General features: G+C 43.6%; 1 protein-coding gene and 1 pseudogene across 3 annotated transcripts in view; one reads left to right on the top strand and one right to left on the bottom strand.

Moving 5' to 3' along the window:
* Nucleotides 1-18,159, top strand: part of Camk1d (calcium/calmodulin dependent protein kinase ID) — a 395,032-nt gene that overhangs the window by 352,436 nt on the left and 24,437 nt on the right. For all 3 annotated transcript variants that reach the window (XM_035441489.1, XM_027405184.2, XM_027405182.2), the window contains one exon: nt 11,142-11,217. In XM_035441489.1, the coding sequence (XP_035297380.1) occupies nt 11,142-11,217 (76 nt within the window). The remainder of the gene's footprint in view (nt 1-11,141; nt 11,218-18,159) is intronic.
* On the bottom strand, nt 6,488-10,442 carry LOC103163830 (annotated as a pseudogene).

Here is an 18,159-nt window from a genome sequence, read left to right as displayed (position 1 = left end):
ATGTCCTGTCCTGACTTACTTTTTCCTCTTACCATGATCTTCCCGGAATCCACAGGGATGACCCCAACTAAGAATCTAAGCAATGGTGGAGAGGCTACCTTGAGTGTCCTTCCCCTGTAGTTATATTGATGACAACCTTGAATGCCATCATGGAGCCTTCATTCAGTGGCTGATGGAAGCAGAAGCAGAGATTCACAGCTGAGCACTGAGCCGAACTCCTGGAATCCAGTTGTAGGGAGGGAGGAGTAATGAGCAAAGGGGTCAAGACCATGCTGGGGAAACTCACAGAAACAGCTGACCTGAGCAAGTGGGAGATCAAGGGCTCCAGACTGACAGCTGGGGAACCTGCATAAGACCGAACCAAGCCCCCTGAATGTGGGTGTCAGTTGGGGGGCTTGGGCAGTCTATGGGGTCCCTGGCAGTGGAATCAGTATTTATCCCTAGTGCATGAACAGGCTTTGGGAGCCCATTCCCTATGGAGGGATACTCTCTCAGCCTAGATATGTGGGGGAGGGTCTAGGTTCTCCCTAAATGATGGGACAGACTTGATGATCCCCCCATGGGAGGCCTCATCCTCCCTGAGGGTAGGATTGGGAGATGGTGGGGTAAATGGGAGGATGGAAGGGAGAGGGAGCTGGGATTGGTATGTAAAATAAGATTGTTTTTAGTTTAAATAAAAATTAATTTTTTAAAAACTCAAAAAAAGAGAAAAAACAATGAGGACCTCAGTTCAGTCCCCAGAACCCACATGAAAAAGCCAAGGGTAGCTTCTTGCCAGACTGCAGAAGGACAGATTATCTTGAGAATTGAGTACTTTGGTCAGTCATAAGCTAGACAGGGTCGGAGGCCAAATGCTTGCACTATAAGGGCCATATAGCAATTATCTGTTACTGAAATGCACTAAAATTCCTTAATCTGACACTCATCTCCTCCAGTCCCCTGAATTCCAAGTTGCTTCCACATCCAAAACCCCAGCCACTTCCTGACTTTTTCCCACTCCCTTCCTATTCCTCAGTTTCATTCCTTCATCCATCATCCACATACTGACTTCAGTAGAGTTTGCATAGTAATCCCAGCTAAGATCCAAGTGGTAATTATGATGCATTCATGGGGACTTTTCAAGCCTATAATCAAATTCAAGTGCTACTGGAACATCAGAGTGGGTTGATGCTCTCATGGGTAAGAAACTGCAAAGGAATCTATAGCAGCAAAAGGAATCCAGAGCAGCCCCAAGAACTTTGCTCTCTGAGACAGAAGATAATGGAAGACAAACCATGGCCAAGGATGGGCCCATATTTCAGGTTTTTTTTTTAATCTGGTGTGGCTGTGTGTGTGTGTGTGTGTGTGTGTGTGTGTGTGTGTGTGTGTGTGTGTGTGTGTCTTGAGACAAGGTCTTGTTATGGAGACAAGATTGCCTTCAATTTCATCATCATCCCAGCTCAGCTTCCCAAGAGCCAGCAATACATAATGTCCTATAGCTCCAGGCTCAGATTCTAATACTCTAGAGAAAGCAGTACATGGTCAGGTCTTCACAGGACATTCCTTCATCATGTTGGGTTGTTTGTTTTTAAATATTGCTGCAAAACTTCTTCTGAAACAGACCTAAGAGCATTGGGCATCCCTTCCTGTTGTAATGCAAGTCTCCCCCAAGGCCAATATGCTCTTAAAATGTATGGCTGAAGTTCTAGTAACACAAATGCTGGAACACAAAACACTAGAACTTTTAGTTTTTCATCTCTGAACTTCCATCTTTCTACTGTGTAGAAGAAAGGATCACTGGGGATGTAGCTCAGTTGGTAGAGTGCTTGACCAGCATGGACAAAGCCCCGGGTTTGATCCCAACATGCAGCATAGACTAGATGTGTGGTGATTCATGCCAGTCATCTTAGCCCTTGGGAGGGAAAGACAGGAGGATCTGAAGTTCAAGGCCATCCTTAGCTACATAATGAGTCCAAGGCCAGCATGGGCTATGCCAGACCCTGTCTCAAACTAATTTAAATGATCAAAAACATCTTCTTGTAGTTGTTTTTGTTTGTTTTTTTACTCTTTTGGGGGCCTGTCACCCAGTTCCCAAATAAGTACACAGAGACTTATTCTTACTTATGAATGCCTGGTCTTAGTTTGGCTTGTTTCTAGCCAGTTTTTCTAACTTAAATTACCCCATTTCTCTTTAACTGCATTTTGTTTCTGTGCTTTTTATCATATATATATGATAAATATATATATATATATATATATATATATATATATATATATATATCTTTCTTTCTTACCTGGCTGGCTAGCTGGCCCCTGGTGTCCTCCTCTCCTTCTTTTTTCACTCCTCCCTCTTCTCTTAAGCCTAGATGTCTCCTTTTTATTCTCTCTTTCTGTTTCTCTCTCCTGACTGACTATTGACCATTCATCTCTTTATTAGACCAATCAGGTGTTTTAGACAGGCAAAGTAACACAGCTTTACGGAGTTAAACAAATGCAGCGTGAAAGAATGCAACACATCTTTACATCATGAAACCAATATTCTGCAGCACAAACAAATATAACACATCTTAAACTAATATTCCACTGTATCTTCTTGCCACCCCTGTCACGTGCAGTGTCACTCACTCTGAAACTCTGCTGCACTATTTGACTGTTTTCACTCGTCTAATAGAGATGTGTTTCTCCTTGTGTCTCCCAGAGGGACAAGACCACCACTGTGATCCAACAGTTTAACATTGGAAACCCACATGCCTCCTGGCATTTCTTACCAAGACAGGTCACATTCAGCTATTCCTCTGACCACACATTCTTTTCATTAAAGTATGGCTCCAGGCCAAAGTGGCAGGCATCCTGAAAAACAGGACACCAAAGCATGGACAGATAATATCTCCAAGACATGAAGACAGAAGCCTGCCTATAAATCTACCCTTTGCTTTAGTCCCACTACTGAAAATTTAGAGTCGCCTTTTGCTTGTTCGAGGCAGTGTTTCGTGTAGTTCAGGCTAGCATTGGACTTGTTATTTAGAGTTGAGGATGACCTTGAACTTCCCATCTTCCTGACTCTACCTGCCAAATGCTGGGATTACAGGCATGGGCACCATGGGTTTTATTTCGAGTAAATGCTCTAATTTCAGGCTTTCAGTCAAACCACACTTGAGCTAAGCAGAAGCACTTCTTCCTGCCTGGTGGTCACATCTGTTTTCTCCCACTCTTCCTTGAGAAGGCATCTCCATGGCTGATGTCCAGTTACTTCTGAGCTCAGTGCCCACGAGAAGAGGAACACTATATTCCTATGGAGCAGTGGCCAGAGTCACTTCCTCTCCCCCTAAAGCCAGGAGCCAGTAAATGCAGGCACAGTAGTCACCACTGATTAAATGATTGCATAAAGTAGGTAATGCTATTCCAATCCTCTTGGTTCTAGGCCATTGACTTTTACTCTGGCATCTAGGGCTACACCCTCCTGTCTGTGTCACTGTCCTTCACCCACTGAGGTGATCATCTATGACTTGCTGAGAGGATGGGTAGAACAAACATCTAAAGAGGAGAACAAATCACCTCCAACATGAACTTGAACTTGGTGGCAGGGTGATGGCCTCCTGGTTCACCCTCCCACCAGGAACTGCTTTTGGGATGTCCTGGAGTGATCAGGAAGGTGCGGGATTCCTGTTCTTTATAATATTGGTTCCCATGTCTCCACCTACAAAGAACAGCTGACCTCTCAGTTTTCACTTAGATAAATCTTTTTCCTGCCTTCCTTTCAAGAAGAAAAAATCAATAATTAAATTTTTTAAAACAACATGAAAGGCCCTGAAATTCTTTTTTTTTCTTCCCCACATCTTTTGGGCCTCACCCTTACCAGGAACACTTCCCCTAAATCAATATAAAATAGCTTGGTTTATAGACATCGTTGCCCACAGAGTGGAATTTTCCGCATGTGGGTTGGTTGCGTCTTACAGTAATAAATCCCTTCGTGTAAATTCTAGACCTACTGTTTTCTACAAAGCCTAAGGGAGACGTGGAAATCTGGAGGATTCTGTCTGTGGAGAACACTGGTAGCTTGTGGGATGCTCTGTCTGATGCTTCGCTGCGCCTACATTGTTCGCATAAAGATGAGCTCTGATGTACTGTTAGGAACTAGTAAGTTTCCATGAGGAAGAGTGAGGAAAGCTGAACTAACAGCACCCTCAGTCCCATGAGTGAGGAACTTCTGAGCTGTTAGATGGAAAAATAACATCTTTCTCCTGTTAGATGTAAACCTAGTAATTCTGAAATGTCTTTGAGAAAGAGTTTTAGAACAAGAATGGCCTGGGTGACAGACATAACCCTATGTAGAGAAGTAGAACCAATTCTCTTTTATCCCACAAATTCCTGACAGAAATCATTTGACTATGGAATGATTGATCTTGCTTTTACTCAATTTACTTATTTCCTAGTGAACAGTTACTGGCATTCTAAAATTCATTGGGTTTTTTTCCTTACTTTTCCTCCCTCCATTTCCTCCCTTGCTTTTTCTCTCTCTCTCTCTCTCTCTCTCTCTCTCTCTCTCTCTCTCTCTCTCTCTTCCTCTTTCTCCTTCACTCTTCTTCTCCTATCATCTCCTTAACCCTCACCATTATAAATACTAAGCATTCTTTTTTTTTTTTAATGAAGAGGACTTTTTTTAAAGATTTATTTATTTGTTATGTATACAATGTTTTGCCTGCATGTAAGCCCGCATGCCAGAAGAGGGCACCAGATCTCATTAAAGATGTTTGTGAGCCACCATGTGGCTGCTGGGAACTGAACTCAGAACCTCTGGAAGAACAGCCAGTGCTCTTAACCACTGAGGCATCTCTCTGGCCCCTCACTAAGCATTCTTGAAGTAGTAGGTCTCTTTATAACCCACTTGTGTGGAATTTGAGATTATCATCTCATAAGAATGATGGCATGTGTGGTGTCTAGATTGGGTCTCAGTTAAACTAGGCTGTGCTCATCACAGAACATACAAGGGCTCTTCTGTATCCCCCGTATCCAGCCGCACAAAGTCTGGATGTCACAGTGTGATTCTCAAAACAGGAAGTGGTGGCATTGGATAGTCTAAGGCTCAGTGAACTATGGTACTGGTATGTTGAAGGATTTTGGTGAGAGGCTTGAAGGACCCAACTGCATATCATCCAGAAACAGTTCCCACCACAGCCCCAGCTTTATGTCTAAAAGGTTGGCTTTGGCCAAGCCTAATGGACAGTCAAAGGATTGGACCAAGTACAAGCTCTTCTCAATACCTTCAAGTGGATGGGTCTCTACTAAGGCTGTTCCAGGATAACAGGTCCTTTCCTGTTCTGCCTAGTGCCACAAGCCCAAGTCCCTTGTCACTACAATTATATGAATTGGATTGAAAGCCTTCCCTTTTTAAAAGTGTTGAGATTGTCAGGACATCATTGTCTGAATTTCCCACCACATGTAAATTCTGCTGCATGGTATTAGAAGAGAATGTTTCATTTTGAGGGGAAAATCCGCTGGCATCTCCAGACACATGGAACCCCAGGAACCTGGCTCACAGGGTGTTGTTTCCTGAGTTCTCAGGCTCTGCTCTGTACCCCATTGGCTTAGAAACTCATTTGTCACCCCCAAGGTTGTCAACTGGATACTATGAATTTATCTTATTCTTTAAAAGAATTACACCAGAGTTTTGCCAAGTGGTATGAGACTGATGGTACAATAGCAAGGCATTTGGGTGGTTACCACCATGAACCTGGCCTCAAAAACAGACCAGAATACGCAGTCAACTCCCCCACGTGCTCTCTATCTGCTACTATGCATCTGAAAGAAATGTAGAAATGGGAAGAAGTGGTCCCAAACCAGCAGGTGGATTCAACAAAACAGTAGGGTAGAAATTGAGAAAATCTCTCCACTGGCTTTGGGAGATCCCAGGATTTGATCTCTATGTCAGCCTACTTAAAAAGGGTTCGTGCATGCATGCATGTGTGCATATTAGTTACTGGGGATTAAACCAAGGATCTCACACATTCCTTTTTCCACCATATAAACTTTTTGTTTTAATATATAAAGAATATTTGTGGCTTAGATTTTAAATCACACTTGTAGATAAGGAAAACTAGACCCAAATAGGAACAGGGATAGTGTTGCTGGAGGAATGCAAGCCCCACAGGCACCTTATACCCAAAGAGCAGGGGACAGCATGCACATACACTCACTCTAGATTAGATTAGGAGCAGGGGACAGCATGCACACACACTCACTCTAGACTAGACTAGGAGCAGGGAGATGGCCACATGGCACCATCTGACCCCCTCACTTTCTGCTGCAGAACCAATGCATGCATGTGGTGTCAAAATGAGCTAGAGCTGGGTTCCTGCCCACACCAAGTGTCCCTTCTGTTGACACTGGGCCTAGGGTATTAGCTGCAGAGGGTATCCACTGATTATCAGTATTAGAACAGAAAGAAGAAGTCACACAGATATCTGCTGCCCCAGGAGTACAGCCTCACATGAGCAGCACCTCCCCAGGCTCAGTCCAGAAACTTCCCATTGTTATTTGCACCAAACAAGGCTCCGCAGACTTCCAGCACCATCTGCTGGGTTATGAGGTCCAGCCAGCTTTCCAGAGTGTTGGAAACCTTTATCTTGTGATCTCTGTTATAGATATCAGCTCCACCAGCTATCTCCTCAGGCAGGTAAGCCTCCTGGTCAGTTTGGACATCACCCTCTTCGTTGGTGGCAATTTTATACATAGCAATTGCTTTTTGTACTGCTACCAAAAGGAAATCTTGTTTTCTGCAATGCACAATCATTTGAGGCTCCAACCGCTGGTCTAAGCCCTGGAGGACCAGCCCATCCAGCAGTACTTAGTACCTGTTGTATCTTTTATCACCTTGCTGAGTCTCTGCATTGCCTCATTGAGCAGATCAGTGATGCGGTCATCTCTCTGAGGACCTTGAGCTCAATCTGCTTTTCTTTCTTCTTACAGTATTCCATAATCTTCAGTCTTTAGGTTTGCACAAGACAACCATTCTCAATGTTTAACTCATCTGCCTTTGCACATATTTCTTCTGCTTTTTCATTGGCTTCTTGTTCGATGAAAGCCATCTCATGCTTAATCTGTTTCTGTACCTCTGTATCTCCGAGCACTGTGGCAAAGGCAAAGTTTGGCCAGGGGACCACCTCAGGTCTGGACCACCTCAAGTTGCAGCCAAGCAAACTGGAGAGGAAAACCCAGTGCAGGACTCAGCTTCCTGTACTTTATAATCTGCCTTCTGGTTCCTGCCTTGTTTCACACATTCTAAGCAAGTATTCTACCTCCAAGCCATATTCTTGCCCCTGAGATTTTGTTCATTTGGGTGAGCTTTTCCAAACAGGGGTTCCAGCAGTCAGTTGCAGGTGAAGTCAGGGCTCTTAGTGTACCACCACCTATGACACAGTGTTTTTAAATATTTGGAATTACTGGGGATGTTGTTTGCAAAGCACTTTGCTTCATTTTTAAAATTTGATTTCTTTTGTTTGTTTGTTTTAGGGTTTTGTGCTTTGAAAACAAAGTTTCACTCTGCAGCTCATGCTGGCCAGGAATCTGTGGCTCAGGCTGGCCTCAAACTCTCAGCAGTCTTCATCTTCCCCAGTCATGAGTCACTTTGCCTGGCATTTTATGTCATAATTTACCTCCTCTCTTTGCTTCCAAATGCAACTAAGAACTTCACCAGAGGCAAATGGTTTATCCCCTACAAAGTTTATTAAGATTTACTTGTATCAATGTGTCTTAAATAAGACATCGTCAAAAAGAGCAACAGAAGTTTGACATGAATGCATACATTTCCACCCACAATCCTATTATCCTGACATTTGCTTATTGATAATTTAGAACTTTCCCCTCACATTCACTCTTCAAATGCAAACCAGGAACATTTTCTAGCCATATGATTGGTGCTACAAATTTTATTGTATAGATAGAATCCCACAATATGAAAATGATTGCAGCAGGTACATGGCTTCAAGAACCTGAATTTCATAGGCCTGGAGAGGTGGCTCAGGTGGTAAAGTGCCTGCCTTGTGAGCATGAGGACCTGAGTTCAATCCCCAGGACCTATCATTTTCTGTTTAAAAAACTGAATATGACAGGATTGTAATTCCAGCACTGGGGAAATGGAGATCCCTGGTGGATCCCTGGAGCTCACTGACCAGCTAGGGAGCCTTGTCTCAAAAAAAAAAAAATGTATGGTGCTTAAGGAAGGAGAGCCAAGGCTGTCCTCTGGCTTCTAAATGTGTCTCATACACACACACCAATCTCAACATTTCAAGAAATGTGAGTCAGCTGCTTGCTTTGAATTCTCTGCAGTGGCTTGGCCAGCTGCCCAGAATGTTAGTGGCTTTCTTACTCAAGGTGAAATGTGTGGCTAGTACCAGAATATTCTTGTTTCTAAGAGTCGAAGACTTGGAAATGGGTTTTGTTCTCTTAGCAATTCCTTCTTCCTACAGTCAATGAGAGCAGGGGTTGAGGATGGGGGATTGGGGGAGGGAACAGAGATGAACTAAGTTCATCCTTGGAAGAGATGTGGCTTTGCTGGGCAGTGGTCTCTGTTCTCTGCCTTGTACATCTTAGCCCAGGGCACGGAGCCAGCCTTTGCTAGTATACTATGTAAGCAGCTGTCATAGATTCTGACAGCTTCCTTCTCTGTGACTCCTCCATCTGTGCCTGTCACCATTGGGCACCTGCTGCAATGACAGTGAGTTTGTACTGTCAGTCTGGCGCTAATTCCCTGTGCCTCTGTGCCATTGTGCCATTTGGGTGGGTAGGTTGGTAGGACCAGGCTAAATGGCTGACCACCTTGCTAATGAGCACTGGGATCCTTGAAGTGGTCCTGGGCCTCTACCCAGCAGCTTGATTCTGCTCCTAACACCCGGGTCAGGCTATGTGTAGTGGCAATGGTCACCAGGTGTTCTGAGTGTCCTGTGCCAGTGATAAACTTTTCATCAGGCCCTAGAGAGACCAAGCCAATGCAGTCACTGAGCACCATCTGTGCCAGGGTATCCACTCCTAAATCAAAAAGACATTTAGTGTGGTTAAGTGGCTCCCTTTGTCATTTCCCATAACAGAGGACTCTGAGAATCATCCTTTAGCAGTGAGTCAGGAAGGACCCATCTATGCACCTGGCTTCTCCAAGGTGGGGACCAACCACCCTGCTTCACCGGTCTGTGAACCTTTGCTACTGTATTGATGGCAAACATAGCAAAGACAAGGCAGGCATGCAAATGTGTCTCTTCTTCTCTGTTAAAAAACATTCTGGTAAAAGATTTGATGGAATTTAGGACTGAATTGTAAAATGAGATTTGGACCTATCGTAGGCTATATTTCTCTCTCATGAGCAAGTACTAGTAGGAGTTTGTACATCTTCCTATTCTTTTTAACATATGAGTATATATGTGTATGCATGTGCACATTTGTATATTTGTAGATGCATGTATGTGGGTGAGTGCATGTGCACATGTGTGTACCTTTGTATGGAGGCCAGAAAACAACTGTCTGTCGTTATTCAACCACTGCCTACCCTGAGTTATTTGAGGCAGTGTCTCTAACTGGCCTAGAACTCACCAAGTAGGGTAGGCTGGCTAGTCAGCACATCCCAAATATTCTTTCTCTACCTCCCCAGCCCTGCAATCACACAATTGCCTCCATACTTTTTGTGGGGGTCTTTGGAGTCGTACTCTGTCTCTCCTGCTTACAAGACAAGCCATTTACCAACTGAGCTATCTTCCCAACCTACACCTTCCTGTTCTTGCTCAGGGAGATATTTATCTTCAAAGGAACAAAAGGACAAATTTCCACTTTAATAAAACAGTATGGTCTAACAGAAAGTTCCAGAACAAGAATCAGACTGGCCTTCTTTTCCATGTCTGACTGTGACTTGGGAAAAACCACTTCTCAGAAGCTCAGTTTCCTGCCCTTGTGCTCCAAGCTCAGGTGCATCTCTCACTCAGTGTCCATTGAGAAGATGAGAGAAGAGGACATTTAGGAACTTTTAGCACTTAGTGAGATTAGGTCCTGTCAGAGCAGAAGTGGATGAGGAGGCCACTTTCTAGATGGATTGCTTTGGCCAGTTGGCTCAACTTCTCAGTGCCCTTGTGTCTTCCCCTATAATTTAAAGATAATGAATACTATGATAATAGTGTTTCCCCAAGGGTGTTGGGGTAAGTAAGACATCTGAATCCCATAGAACACACAATTCTAGGCATAGCAAAGATTTTATCAATGATTCTATTTTCACTTTTTCTACATTTGCAATTGTTCTGGAACTTGTGTACTTAAGATGCCTCAAGCATGATTTGTTTAAAGTGAAAAGGAGACTTCACTTGTCAGTGAGATGGATTGTCTCATATGTACTTACCCACATTGAGTGCCAACTGCACCAGACACTGTGGGTCACAAACACCAGGTGAATAACTGACTCTGGGCTGTGACCCCAAGACCAGGAACATGGGTGTCAGGGCAGGTACACAATGATCCCCAACCCCTGGAAGCAATGACTCTTGATGGCCTAGTTGATTCAGTGATGAATTAAGTAGCAGCGACCTCACACACACACTGTCGATGAGCAGGTGAGAGTGCCAATAGGCAAATCACCCCAACTCAGGGAAAACGAGCACCTCCAAGTGATCCCTGCTTTCTCAGCCATACTGTATGCTCTATGAAGGCACAGGAAGGACTACTCACACATGCCCCATGGAACCTCACAAAACCCCATGGGAGCCAGATATGCTGTCCTTAGGATACAGCTCCACACTCCATACCCCAATTAAGTATTGCATCCTTACAACAGTGTTGACTAAACTATGATATTTAGAACATTTGTTAATCAGTTGATGGATGATTATTTCTACACACACACACCTTTGTATTTTTTAGTTAGAAAAGATAACAAATGAGTCACTTGTTATTATCTATTTAAATAGCTTTGGAACTTAGGGTTGAACTTGAACTTAGGAATTTGTGCAGGCTGAGCTTGGGTTCTACCACTGATAATTCGGGATCCTTAGCCCCCTGCTCAGTTTTTAGACTCACAGGTGGCTCAAAATTTGAAGATCCAACAAGGATAAACAAAAATCAGAAAATGAGAGGTCCAAGGAAATGTCTTTGGTCTCAGGCATTTAAGTCATTAGTATGTTATCTGTCCACAGCTCCTGAAGTTCTCGCCCAGAAACCGTACAGCAAAGCTGTTGACTGCTGGTCCATCGGGGTGATTGCCTATATCTTGTAAGTATTGCTTGCCACCATGGCTCCCCTCTCCTCTTATTTGACTGTGGCAAAATATAAGATTTTTATCATTCCCAAGAATTAAGTTCATCCTCAGAAGTACCACCCCTGTCCATTTCCAGAATGTTTTCACTATCCCACCCTGAAACTCTGTTCTAACAAACAGCTGCTCCCTGTGACCCTCCTCACCCCTGGTAACCTCCATTCTACTCTCTGTCTTTGTGAACCTGACTGCCTTTGGGGCCTCACAGAAACGGGGTCATATGGCAGTGTTTCTTTTTGATCAGTTTATTTCATTCATGATGTTCTCAGAGTTTATCCATGTTGAAGCAGGTGTCAATTTTCTTCCCTTCAGGGCTGATACCCACCTGTCTCTACCACCCTGAGTTCATCTTCTCACCCCTCTGTGGACCACTGAGAGTTTCTGCCACCCTTAGGCTTTTGTGCGCAATGCTGCTATGGCCATGAATGTACAACTACGTACATTGTTCAAACCCTCACTTTCAATTTTGGGGAATGTATGAGTCTAAAAATGGAATTGATATTTATCTCATGTGGTAAATCTTTGTCTAGCTTTGGAGAAACCACTAGCAGTGTATGTAGCCACAGACTACCTTAGGGATACATTCCCAGCAGCCGTGCTCAACAGTCACACCAATGCTTACCCCTTTTAAAAGCACAAAAGAATGTATTCAGGCATGGAGGCGCCCACCTTTAATCCCAGCACTTGGAAGGCAGAGGCAGGTGGACCTCTGTGAGTCTGAAGTCAGTGTAATCTACATGGTGAGTTTCAAGATAGCCAAGAGAGACCTATCTCAAATACAACAACAACAAATTAATTAATTAACAAAAAATGCTGTCCTAATAGGTGGGATCTATTTTGATTTTCATTTCCCTATTAACTAATCTTGGCTGTGGAGGGATTGGATTAAAAAAACACCATAAAAATACTAACTCAACTCCAAAAGAAATCACAATTAGGAAAAAATGAATGGAAATCAAAACACATGGTTTGAATTCCTCATTTCCTGTTAGAGGTATTATCTCCTTGATCCAGGAAATGTCTTCTTGTGGATGCCCTCCTTGAAGCCATTTCCAGATCATCCATTTGGTTCCTTATCATTAGGTTTTGTTTTGCTTAAATCTACTCTAAAGCCATTTTTAATTGCAGTTGTATTTGCAAATATTTATTATGTGATAGGCTTTTATAGCAAGTTTAGCCTGACTAGTTTCTGTAATTGCTAGGAAATGAAGTTCCTCTCCTGATCATCCCCCAAAGAAGGGGGTGTTCCCTACTAAACAGATCTCCCCTGCCAACAAGTAGAAGACACTGTGATGGGAGAAGCTTCCTGCAATATATGGCATCCTCTTTCCTAGAATCTGCAAACACCCTTCCCCTTGTGTTCGCTTTGCCTTGCTACCTAGGAAGCAAATGATCTTTCTACAGCAGCCTTCAACTGGGCAGCTTGTGCAATCCAATGTGGATTTGGGTGACAGCTCCTGTGGGTTTGTACCATTGCAACAGGGGAGTTTGACCCACTGTAATACACCTCATAGAGTTCTCATTTATGGAAATACCAGAGTGCTAAGACTAAGATACTGCACTTATATATGTCTTCATGTTCTAAGCATGTTGAGCACTGTCTTGCTTTGACTGGAAAATGTTCCTTACAGACTCCTAAGTTCCCGATTAGTGGTGCTATTTAAGGAATCCTGGAGGCTCTAGGAGGTGGAACTTAGCTGGAGGATGTAGTTCACTGGAGGCATGTCCTTGATAACTCTATCTCACCCTTGCCCTCTCTCTCTCTCTCTCTCTCTCTCTCTCTCTCTCTCTCTGTGATGAACTACGGGTAAAATTATCCCTTTAAGTTGTGTTTGTCAGGTACTTTGGTCACAGATACACAAAGGTAACTAATACTACACCTTCTGCAGTAGTTTCTTGTTTTATGGGAGGAATGGAGAATAGACCTTTTTGAGAATCTAATAACATTTGTGAAATCAATCACCTAACAAAACCACATACATACGATTAGTCATGGTCCTGGGTAAACAGAGTTAGTTACAAGGACCCTGCATTATTCAGTCTAGCTCCATAAATCCCCAGTTGCAATCATCCTGAGGTCCTGACTCTCCCAGCTTTGCTGGAAAGCTTAAAAATGTAAATGAAAGTCTAGACCTTTCCTGCCAACAGTTGAAGCTGATCTTGATGGTCTGGAAGGGTCTGTACTCACCTTGGGTTTGTAGGTATCAGTTTTTTCCTTGACATCTTGAAAGGAATCAGCAGTTTCTGAGGATGAATATTGATTAGTGTTTCTTAGAATTATCGGGGAAGGAGCTAGAGAGATGGCTCAGCAGTCAAGACCACTTGCTACTTTTGCAGAGGACTGGAGTTTGTGTTTTCAGCACACTTGATGGGCAGCTCACAACAGCTTCTAATTCCAGCTCCAGGAGATCTGATGCGCTTTTTGGCCTCTGAAGCATCCCCAGCACACACAGGCATGCGCGAGTGTGCATGCGCGCGCGCACACACACACACACACACACACACACACACAGAGAGAGAGAGACACACACACACAATAAAAGTACAGTAAATCTTCTGAGTTACTGAGTAAGCAACTATAACTAAGTAAGAATTCCTAGTGCTCCAGAAGAGTAAACCATGACAATAACAATGCCTGGAATTCTGTAGACTGAAAAGACCAGGAAAATTCCCAGTGAGCCTCTTCTTCTTGCTTGTAGATGGCTCTCTTTCTTGCTGTGTCTTCCCATAACAACGAGACCACATAGAAGCAAGATCTCTGAGATACTTTCTAAACCAGCCATTGGCAAAGAAGATGGGATCGTCTTGCTTAACAAGTTAACCAAGTGGTATTTTTAGAAGAGGGAAAATCCCAAAGTAAAATCACAGAGCAGCTAGAGAAGGTTAGTGGGAGTAGACTGGCACAAGACACTTAGCTGCATCTGCCCTGAGCCACAGTTAGGGACATATGAGAATATATTAACATGGTCAGCAATGCCATGTGGAGCTTCAAACAGTTCCATGGTGCAGATATGACATGTATATCTTGGTATGTCTGAACAGTATATATCTAGGCACTTATGGTACACAATGCAGTATTTCAAATTGGTCTTTTTTTAAAGATTTTATTTATTTAATATGTATAAACATTCTGCTTCCATGTATATCTGCACACCAGAAGAGGGCACCAGATCTCATAACGGATGGTTGTGAGCCACTATGTGGTTACTGGGAATTGAACTTAGGACCTCTGGAAGAGCAGTTGGTGCTCTTAACCTGTGAGCCATCTCTCCAGCCCTCAAATTTGTCTTAAAGGAAGACTTATCATACTTCTTGACTTCTACTTTAATAAGAACTTGATATGCTCATGCTTGGTGGTTTCCCCTTGGTATCACTAGCTCTCCCCAGAAAATATGCTCACATTGACTTCATGACTGTGTCAGATTCCAAGATGGTGGACAAGGATTCCTTTTTTCTTGGTGATGACCAGAGCTCTATCAAGCCTGAGCAGAGAATGAATGAACTTTGGGCATTTTAGTTGCATCCTATAAGGTATTAAAATGCCAGCTGGATGTTGGTAGCATATGCCTGTAATTTCTGAGTTTGGGGGTCAGAGATGGGAGAATTGGGAGTTCAGGACCACTCTGTGCTACTTAGAAAGTTCTAAGAAAGTCTTTACTACACGAAAAGACACTGTCTTGAAACTATCTAGTTATAATTTTCCATGTAACATGACTATGTTCAGAAAAACACTACCTTTGAATTTAACATTATAAATATTTTAACCCACTTATGAGTCCAGTTTGTCTGGCTTTGTATATCACTGACACTCTGGTAGAGTCACCTAGTCTTTGTCATACTTACATCTCTAGCACCCAAGTCAGTTCCTAGACAGAGAAAGCACTATAGAAATGCTGGCCATTGGCACTGATAATAACACACTGGAGGCTGTAGGTCTCATATGCTCAGCCAGCTGTTGGAGTCCATGGAATGAAGCAATCATTGAGGACAGGGATATTTGGGAATGGGAAGAAATATACCATTCAAGGTCTATGTAGATGACTGGAGATTAACATACAGAAGGAGAGACAGAACATCTGAACAGGGGAGGGAATCAGACCAAAGCAAAGTGTGTGTAGTACTTGCATGGCTGGTGAAGTCTCCTTGTAAAGGTCCTATAGCCTAAGTTGGTAGGGATGGCACAAAATTGGCATGAGGTTGAACCAGCATTAAAAAGCAGAACTCAGGACTTTGGATATGGCTCAGTCAGTAAAGGGCTTGCTACCCAAGCTAAGGGCCTGAGCTTGGATCCCCAAAACCCCTATAAAAGCTTATCATGGTGGGGCATGTCCATAATCCCAGTCCTGGGGAAATAGAGACAAGTAGATTTCTGGGGCTCACTGCCTAGCCACACTGATGAACTGGGGAGCTCTGGGTTCAGTGGCAGACCCTGTCTCAAGATGGAAGGTAGAAAGCAATTGAGAATGATAGCTGAGATCCTTCCCTGGCCTCCAAATGGATGTGCACATACCAACACCAACATCTACACATGTATTCAACACACAAACAAAATTTGTGGTTTTCTATCTCAAACTTTTGCAGCTTCAAATTTGTTGATCTGCCATGTACAGCCTTGCATCCATCCACTGTCTGTAGAGAGTACACAGCTATGGAGCAGACCTTATTCTTCTTCTCCATTCAAGTGGAAACGAAGCTAGCCTCTTCCAATGTTTGGAACTCTGCCCTATTATTCTCAATTGATCAGCCTGCCACCCTGAGATATTAGACTACAGCAAAAATGGCTGAGACAGACCACATCACCACGTTGTCTTCTCTCTGCACACCGAGTAAACATCACTCATTTTGCCAGTGCAGATGCTTGTTAAATTGCATCTCTCTATGTCCCCTTGCTCACTTCTCTGTTATCCATCATGTGGGAGGAGAAATCGTTTTTCTGTCAGGGCTATTCATCGCTTCTAAGCACACTTGAGAGGTCCCGATCCTGTCAGGGACCTTGCTCTAGTGCTGAGGATTTACAAGAAGCACCTTTGCCTGCAGAGCTTAAGCTGCTGAGAAAGATAGGACAGTGTCTGCTGGCATCCAGTGTGGTGAGCATCACCTGGCCAAGATAGTACAAATGCCAAGGAAATAAATTTCCTGTCTCAAGACATGAGTGAACATTTCATGGAACCAATCTCTCACTTCAAGAAGATGAATGATTGTTTCTCTAAATGATGCTCAGAGATGCACCGTGAGTCAGAGAACACTGCAGCTTCCTGCTGAGACGAAAACAGATGTCCTAGGGACATTCACACTTCTAAACTGAAGAAATCAGGTAGATCAGAAGCAAAGAAAGCAAGCTAGAGAGGCTCACTTGGCCATGATCTCTGACCTGTCTGCTTAGAAGAAACCATAGGCAAAAATTCAGCAATCCCCTTTCTTTTTCTCTGGTCTCCCATATTTTTCACTTATTAGAACTAGGTCACATAAATATTGATGTTCCTATGGGTGTGTAGAACTTAATTATCTTCTAAGAAAGGAGTGAAGAATGCTTCATCTACAACAGGTAGGTTCATTTCCTCACACAAAGACTGATTTTTGCCAAAGGAGTCCCAGTGATTGATAGCTGCCTCTTTGTGGAATGCATGTATTTCAGGGAAGGAACAAGAGACCAAGTATTCAAGGCAGAAATTGCAATGTAATCGCTGGGCCCCGGCCCAGGCTGCAGTATTGCAATGGTAATTCCCACTCTTGGTACCAGAAAGGTTAATAAACAAGAATACTTGCTGCTGTGACCAGCAGGCAGTGACCACCTTGCAATAGCCTGAACTTTGCATGGTAGGGCTCATCACATTTTTCAGGTCACCCTTGATGCCCCATCTGGACTGTGCCTCTGGAAATGTAGAAACTAAATTAGGCTGTAAATGAGTGGTACAGGCCTGTAATCCCAACTGCTGGGGAGACTGGGGCAGGAACATGGCAAATTCAAGGACTGAAAAGTAAGTTCAAGTCCAGGCTAGTAACTTAACCTGTGCGAAAAGTAAAGTAAAAAGGTCTGAGGCTCACTCTCTGTTAGAACACTTGTCTAGTTTGTTTAAGGACCCCAGTTTGGTCCCCAGTGCAAAAGAAGGAAGGGATGGAGGGAGAGAGGGAGGGAAGGAGGGAGAGGGAGAAGAGCACCATAGACTCACAACTCATATGCATGGAATCACAGTTAACAGGCTCAGAATGGACTCTTAAAAATCATGATGAGACCCCACCTCCCTTAGGGCATAGGATGTGCATGGCAAGAAACAAGCATGTTCCCTCCCCCCGGGAAATGGTACACAAGAAACAATGTAAAGCCAAGAGTTTTCTGTGCAGACATGAGTTCAGGACAGTGTTTATAAAACCCGTGAGTCTCCAGGTCACCCTTCTCAGTCTAGAGAAACACATCTGCACCTAGCTGTTGTTCTTACCAGGTCAGAGTGGCCTGAGCTGACCAGTTCTTTCTTGCCCTCCTTCTTCTTGCTCTAAAGGCCAAACTGTACTCCCCTTCTGTCATTTTGGCATCGGCCCTTTTGGTTAATCAGGCAACACTTGTTTCTGATAATTCCTGAGTTTGCTTTGGCTTGGTTTATTGGTAGCATCTTGGTATGCCTGCTTTCTAAAGACTTGCAGAAGGCCTACCTGGCTCCTTTATGTCCTTCGTAAGGAGTGGATCCTACAGATGCTAAATGCTATTTGTGGCTTGAGGTTCCCAGTAGCCTTCCTCCCTGATCAGACTTGAGCTTTGTGGGCATCTGAAACTCTCTCCTCTGCCCAGGGCAGGGACAACATTAGTCTCCTCTACCAGTTGTTTTAGCCCTATCTCCTCAAAATATTCAAACTTCTGTGGGGGTGGAGGTGCAGGGTATGCAAAGTGGTAGGGAGAGCATGCC

This window comes from Cricetulus griseus, chromosome 3 (genome assembly GCF_003668045.3).
Source record: "Cricetulus griseus strain 17A/GY chromosome 3, alternate assembly CriGri-PICRH-1.0, whole genome shotgun sequence".
Taxonomy (NCBI): domain Eukaryota; kingdom Metazoa; phylum Chordata; class Mammalia; order Rodentia; family Cricetidae; genus Cricetulus; species Cricetulus griseus.
Note: the sequence above shows the minus strand (reverse complement) of the source record. Positions and strands in the feature narration are given on the sequence as shown.